At 46.8% G+C, this 7,692-nt stretch overlaps 1 protein-coding gene across 1 annotated transcript; it reads left to right on the plus strand.

Moving 5' to 3' along the window:
- The first annotated feature begins 1,582 nt into the window (after positions 1–1,582).
- KCTD12 (potassium channel tetramerization domain containing 12) lies at positions 1,583–3,838 on the plus strand. Its single transcript, XM_032206906.1, has one exon. It carries the CDS (start codon positions 1,583–1,585, stop codon positions 2,600–2,602), a length of 1,020 nt encoding a protein of 339 aa, XP_032062797.1. The 3' UTR covers positions 2,603–3,838.
- Positions 3,839–7,692: the final 3,854 nt, after the last annotated feature.

A 7,692-nucleotide genomic window follows, 5' to 3' on the forward strand; every position in this document is an offset into this window, starting at 1 on the left:
GCAGTTAAGTCATGTTATTTTCCTTTTTCTTTTTTTTTTTTTTTCCCTAGTGACAAACTTGTATCTTTAAATGGGTAGCAAGTCAATTTCATTCAGCCTTTTAATTTTTTTTTCCTGATCTTCCAAAACTACGGTTCTAACCTCTTGCCTATTCCTCTCAAAATAAAGAAGTGAGAGATGGAAACAAGTCACTTGTTATAAAATGTCAGCAAAATATCAGATTAACCTAATTTGCCATTTTGCTCTCACAGATGAAAATACGTCGTGGTTGAAGTCCTGGCAGCCTGCTTTTCCACATGGAAAAAGCAATATTCCACACCTCTGGTACCTTATTCTTAGATTTGTGCAGATTAATCTCCTGTAACTTCCGAGTGTCCAGTGCCACAAGCGCACATCCTTCCTTAGAGCACAATACGTCTGTCAGCTCTCTCGCAACACACTGTTCTTTTTTTGTCATCTATTCCCTTTTCAAAACTTTTATTTCTCAACACCGTCTCTTCTTCCTCTTCTTCTCTTGGGCAAATTTAGCTTGCTTCTCGAGAACTAACTTGCTTTTCCTTCCGCACACATTTCTCAGTATCTGAAGCACTTTTAACCCTGTCTCTGCATCTCCTGATTTCTAGTTCGCAGACCAATGCATTACGGTATTTGCAGTAGGGCAGGGCAGAGAGGGCTTCTTTCTCACCTGTGAAAGGAAAGGAGAGCCCTGCCTGCTGCCTTCACGCTCCTCAGCTCCTTTTGTCCTTTGAGTTGTTCTCTCGAGGAAGAAACCACGCTCAAACTCACAGAGGAGAGCGACTGAGCGCCCCAAAGCAGCAGCTCTTTGCGGCTTCTTGTAGAGAGACACGGAAAGGCAGACGAAATTCGAGCAAAAGCCCGAACCGTGAGTTAAACGCTCTCTGCCAACGCATTTTAAATAGGTGCTTATGTTTCGCGCAGATCCTGATGCACCTAGTTAACCCAAATTAAACCGCAGCTGTAAGGGCACCCAGCCACATACAAAACCACACACACACACGCGAGGAGCCAGGCTCTCAGGGCAAACCGCTGCTCGACATGCGGCCGGGGGACACCCCATCACCCGGGGGTCCCTCCCTCTGCCGGAGCCGAGCCCCGATGCCGGTGCCACCTAACGGGACATGCTGCAGCAGCTCCCGCGGCTCCTGCACCTCGGCAAAACCGACCGAGGGCGGCGAGCCCGTGGCTGCTTCCCCTCCTGCGAGAGGGAAAAGGGGCCGGGGGGCAGCCGGGCGGGGAGGCAGGACGGGGCGGGGGGACGGGGCTGACGCAGGGTCCCCCGGCCGTCCCCGTCGCCGTCTCCGTCCCCTCCCCGCGCTCGGCTCTGCCCCCCGCCAGCCTCCCCCGCCTCCCGCTACATAAACGCGGCCCCGCCGCCGGGGCTCGCCGCTCGCAGCCCGACGGAGGCTCCTCCTCGGCCCCTGAGCGGAGCGCGGCGGCCGCCCGGCTCCAGGCACCGACGGGGCGGGAGGCTCCGGCGGCGGCGGCAGGAGGAGGAAGAAGAAGAGGAAGAGCAGGAGGAGGAGCGGCGGCGGCTCCCCGCCGGCGGCGGGCTCCCTCCGGCATGGCCCTGGCGGACAGCGCCCGCGGGCTGCCCAACGGCGGCGGCGTCTCGCCGGCGGCGGGGAGCGGGGCGGCGGCGGCGGCGGCGGCTGGGGGGGGTCCGGGCGGCTGGGCGTCCTTCCCGGAGATCGTGGAGCTGAACGTGGGCGGGCAGGTGTACGTGACGCGGCGCTGCACCGTGGTGTCGGTGCGCGACTCGCTGCTCTGGCGCATGTTCTCGCAGCAGCAGCCCAGCGAGCTGCCCCGGGACAGCAAGGGCCGCTTCTTCCTCGACCGCGACGGCTTCCTCTTCCGCTACATCCTGGACTACCTGCGGGACCTGCAGCTGGTGCTGCCCGAGCACTTCCCCGAGCGCAGCCGCCTGCAGCGGGAGGCCGAGTACTTCCAGCTGCCCGACCTGGCGCGCCGCCTGGCGCAGGCACGGGCAGCCGCCGCCGCCCGCCCCGCCGCCCTGCACCGCGACGGCTCGCTGTGCGCCGACGAGCCGCCGCCGGCGCTGCTCGGCTACCTGGAGGCCGAGCCGGCCGACGGAGGGGGCGGCGGTGGCGGCGGCAGCGCCGTCGGGGCGTCCGCGCCGTCGCCCACCGCCAGCCGCAGCCCCTCGGGCGGGCCGCTGCTGACGCCCTCGCAGTCGCTGGACGGGGCGGCCGGGCGGCGCTCCGGGTACATCACCATCGGCTACCGCGGCTCCTACACCATCGGCAGGGAGGCTCAGGCCGACGCCAAGTTCCGCCGGGTGGCGCGGATCACCGTGTGCGGCAAGACGGCGCTGGCCAAGGAGGTCTTCGGCGAGACGCTCAACGAGAGCCGCGACCCCGACCGCCCCCCCGAGCGCTACACCGCCCGCTACTACCTCAAGTTCAACTTCCTCGAGCAAGCCTTCGACCGCCTCTCCGAGGCCGGCTTCCGCATGGCCGCCTGCTCCTCCACCGGCACCTGCGCCTTCGCCCCCGAGCAGGGCGGCCTCGCCGACGACAAGATCTGGACCAGCTACACCGAGTACGTCTTCTGCCGGGACTGAGCCCCGCCCGGCGCAAGGAGGACAAGCAGAAGGGACGCGGCCCCTCACCCTCCTCGCCCCCAGCCCCTGCAGCCCCCTGCTCCTGCACGCACCTCCTGAGAGCCCCGGGGGTTGGGTGCCACCGTGTCGCGTCCCACCTTGGCCACCATTTCGTGGCCCGCCTGGGCCGCCGTGTTGTGGTGCCTTGGCCGCCATGGCGCGGCACGGCAGCCCTCTGCCTTCTCGCACCGCTGTTTTTTCCCCCCTCACAGCCCCCAGTAGCTGTGGTGGTAGCGGGGAGGGAGAGAGGGAGAGCAATGGTAGACAAACACCCATCCCAGGAAGGTGTGTGCGTGTGCACAGCTCCTACCTCTCCTTGCACGAGGGAGGTGAGGGGTAGTAGCCCTGCCAGGGTGGGATATGAAAAACAAAACAAATCAAAACAAAACAGTTGTGTAGGGGCCAAGGAACTTATTTTTTTTCCAGTTGCTTTTCAGCGACTTCTGTTGAAGGTGGCACAACAAATAGCTGTCTTTTCTCATCCCCATACTCCCACTGAGGTTCTGCCTTGTTGGGCAGATTTGCAGTGGCCCATTTTATTTCCCCTCCCCAAAGTGATGCCAACCTGTGAATGACTGAAAGCGATACCTGTTGGTGAAGGCTTGGCACAGCAGCTCACATTTAACCTGTAGAGATGAATAATTTTGCAGGAAGTGCGTGTGACCCTTTGTTACCAGTTGCATCCATATCCATACCCTCTCTTCTGCCTAAACCTCTGAACTTTTCCAGGCTGTTAAACTGGGCCATGGCCTGCATAGCACGTGCGTGAGGCTGATATGAAAGGACTGATTCCCTGGATAATGAACCACTTGAACTGCAAAGTGTCCTCAGAGACACATTTGTTCCCACTAAAGGTCAAGTGACAGCTCTTTGAAAACCTAAATTGCTTATACATTGTAACTTTCACGGGTGGTCCTTATGATTCTCTTGAAGTCACTGTCTGCAATATGCATAGAAAATTCAATGCATATTTCCTTAATCACCCTCAAGATGACTGGGGTGAGATAACAGCTAGGCTTGCTATAGTGAAGGTAGGGCCTTTTTCCCGTTAAGGTGAAACCACGTATATTGAATTGAAGCAGATGTACATTATAATTGTAATCAAGAACACCCTGCTTATTACTTTGTTTTTTTTTTCATTTTAGTGCTGTAAAACTTTGAAGCCAACAGAATCAATGCCGAAGCAACTTTTTTTTTTAAGAAACAGCTTCTTGTTTTTCATGGCAGTATTATAGGGAAAGTGACACTGCTGAGAGTTCAGTACCTCTTCCTAGACACAGTCATTCTTAGAAAGCATTAAGCCCCATCCTTATGAAAACATGAACGATGCCAGCTTTCTTCAGGGGAAATTACCCCTTTAAAGCTGTGGTCATGTCTTTCTTGGAGAAGGCAGCTGTAGCTTGCTTTGGAACATACAATCTGAGTAGCGGTTTTTACAGTATGGAAAGTGAAGCAGCTCTTTCCCATAAATTCCTGAAGATTTGAGTACAAAAGCACTTTAAAACCTGATTTTGAAATCTGTGTTGTCCGTTTAAGACAGTGACAGAAAAGTATCGTAAATATATCCTGAGTATTGAAGAATTTAGCATATTAATGGTTGAAGTTGCATTTTTAAAACTATTGAATAACAGATTGTTCTAACCCCAAATTTAGAAATACTGCTAGCACTTGTATCTAACCAAAGAATTTCATTGTAGGTTTTTATTTTAAAAAGCTTAATTCCTTTGAAAAGAGCTATAGCTACGTATGCATTGAGTTTCAGTGCTTAGTCTTTGTGTTCACCACTTGGTCTTTCGCTAAGTACATGTACAATTGCGTAAAACTGAAAATAATTTGCATAGCCATGATTTTTTTTATGTTAGCAAGATTGTTTATCAGTGTGATTAAAGTGATGATGCACATATGAAAGCTCTGAATGTTGTCCAGTTGTAGATAGATGTATAATGGGGTATTTTTAAAAGGACAGAAATGTGTAACCTGTCATGTTAGATGAGCAATAAGACTGAGTGAGAGGCCAATACACCTGAAGACAGAACGAAACCTGTTTGTCCTATGCCTTACTCTGAGATGATTTCTTTGTGCATAACTTATTTATACCACAAGTGAAAGGATATTGATCACAGCTACTAGGTCTTTAAAATGTCATTCTCAAGAATAATGACTGTCTTTTTCTAGTTTCTGTTCTGAAGTACTTCCGAAGTATGTTTTTTAATATTTTGTATAAAATCAGTTTTCAGTAAAGTGTTAAAATTCGCTCTAGATGGCTTTCTTTTTTTAAGAATCTTGTAGCTTACTAAATCCATCATAGAAGCTATGAATAGGGGCAGTTTCAAATTGAACTTGTGATTTAGTGTATATATATATACAGTATATAAACATTTTAGACGAATCATTTAGTTTTTTAATCATTTTAGTGCTACAAAATTTCATAGTATATCTCGCTGAACATTTGCATATTACGCTGTGTACATAATCTGGTAATGTTTTATTGGATTCCTATTCCTGTTTCTAAGGACAAAACTGAAAATGAATATCAACATAATTGTAGAACTGAAATTGATGGCATATTTGCTTGAATGTGAATCATAACTAAACTTCTAGGTGGTTGAATGCATCTCTAAAACAATGATTGCCTGTATTTTGATCAGTGAATGCCTACCCATTTTCTGGCAGATGATCCAGAAACTCTCGTATTTTTAAGCAAAAGTGGGTATAATAAAATCATGAACTGATGATTTTTTTTTTTTTTTAATATTTGTGTTTGTGCTCAAAACTCTTAAGCATGATTACTATTAGGCAATGGGCCCCCTCATTTACTTATGAGTTATCAAGACCTTGGTTTAAAATGATAGTGCCATAAATACAGTAGTCTTTTATGACATGCCACAGAAGCCTAGATATTTTCTTAAATGTTAATCGGTAATTTCAGTCAAATTTTTAAGAGGTAAAATGCCCCGCGTGAAGTCACTGAGTTTGGATAGTTCCCTCTAGTGAGAGCTCAAAGAATGGGTCAACAAGATGACTCTGCTGATCTGTTAACCTGTGGAAGGACAAAATCCAGAGGCACACTGCTGGGGTCCTGTATATGGTGTGTCACAGTTGTTCACAGGTCATATTCTTACAGATAAATGCAGTAGCATTCGTAAGTGCTATTAAAAAACAAAGGCAGTCATTCTTTAATTGGAAGTTAAGGCATAGGTCTTTTTCACTAATGCATATCATGAAGGGTGACCGCAGATGTTTGATAGGATGTTTATATTTTTATACATGTAGATAACAAACCACTTACTCATTCTTACTTTCTCATGTATAGCATTGAAAATAAAGATCCTCCTAGGAAACATGCATACCAAATTATATTGTTGTTCTTTAAATATTAACGCAGTTGTGATTTATGCTGTCCTTTTTACTCATGTTAAAGATGTCATTAGCTTTGCATTCTGTTCCACAGTCTCATATTCATAACTTCAGCAAAGGTTCCTAGCTGATAAATAAAACAGAAACACTGAATAAAGAAGAGGTATTTCTAGTAACACCCATAGCATGACAAACAGAAATGTATAATGCTCAGACTGCATATTTCCTTTCACGGTGTCACAGAAAATTTTTGTGGTACTACTCAGCATAAATCAGTCCTCAGTAAACCATAGTGGCTAAATAGCTTAATCTGAAAAGTACAAAACAATTTTATTTTACATTTTTTAATGAACCCAGAAAATAATGAAATTGGATACAATATTCATATAATGAAAGAACCATTAATACCGAAAGAAAGATCTGAGAGAAATGTGTGCAGAAACTGTCAAGGAACAGAACGGTGATTGTATTGGCTGCCCTATGAACTATTATAATCCTAGTGGGATGTGTTGTGGTTGGATTCATAGGAGATTAATAATGAATTGCTTGTAAAATCCACTTGTGTAAAGCACCTGTATAAGTAATAGATCTTTCTTGGGTAGAATGGTTATAATGCAAAGGCATGTTGATCAAATCATTTTGTTTGATGGATTGTATTTGAGAGTTTTGTTATCCCATAATACAAGAAGGGAGGTTGTTCCATAAGCAGAAAAAAATTGTCTTTTCTTCAGGTGTAGGTCTCATTTCCTTTATTTTTCAACTTCAATTACTCTGATCAGCTGAGTCCCCTTTGTTTTACTTCTACTAGGCAAAAGATGGCATGCTCTGGCAGAGGCATCTTCTGCTACACCGAAGGTTTTTTTTTTTTTTTTATTTTTTTTTTTCTTTTTTCTTTTATTTTTTTTCTTTTTTTTTTTTTTTTTCACTTTTCTCCTTTACGCAACCAGCAATATTCATGGCGTTTGTAAGAGTATAACATCTGTGAGTTTTCTTCCAATTTTTGTTTGAAATTGCCCATGAGCTCAGAAGTTATTAAGGAGGACAGATGTCCATCCAAACAGCAATGCGAGTGCACGAGCCTTATTTCCTTAGGAAGCAAGGCTAACAGCAAATTACTATAATTAATGCTTGGCACTGTTTATATAAAATCTTTTGTCAAAGGAGGATGCAGTAGTCCAAGTGCACTAAGTCCTTGTAGATTGAGGAGGCAAGAGGCCACGCTCACTTTTGCAACACTGGCCAGACAACCAAATGAACGGGTGTGCTAGAATGGCTTAAAACTTTTTTTTTTTTTTTTTTTCCAGCCTGCAGATTTCTGCATTGCTTCCAAGAGCAGCTCTGACAGCTGTGAGCCTTGTTACAACAACCCGCCTTGGCTGTCTGTCTTAAACCCATCTGTTGGTACCTTTGCTAGAGAGGATTTCTGTTATGAACGTGGAGCTTTCAGGACTCCTGCCCTTTTGGCGAGCAGAAAATGATCATGATGCACAAGAAAATATTTTCCAGAGGCTGGGTTTGACTCAGTTTTTTATTATATGATATCTTCAGCGTATTTGTTAATAAAAAATAGCAGAAACGCTTTATTTATTTAGAAAGCACTAGCATGAGCTTTATGAAACTGATTGCTAATTTTGTTTTTCATAAAGCTGAGCTGTGTGTGCTGTCTCTTCACAGTGAACTGTACTTGCTGTAAG

Source organism: Aythya fuligula, chromosome 1 (genome assembly GCF_009819795.1).
Source record: "Aythya fuligula isolate bAytFul2 chromosome 1, bAytFul2.pri, whole genome shotgun sequence".
Taxonomy (NCBI): domain Eukaryota; kingdom Metazoa; phylum Chordata; class Aves; order Anseriformes; family Anatidae; genus Aythya; species Aythya fuligula.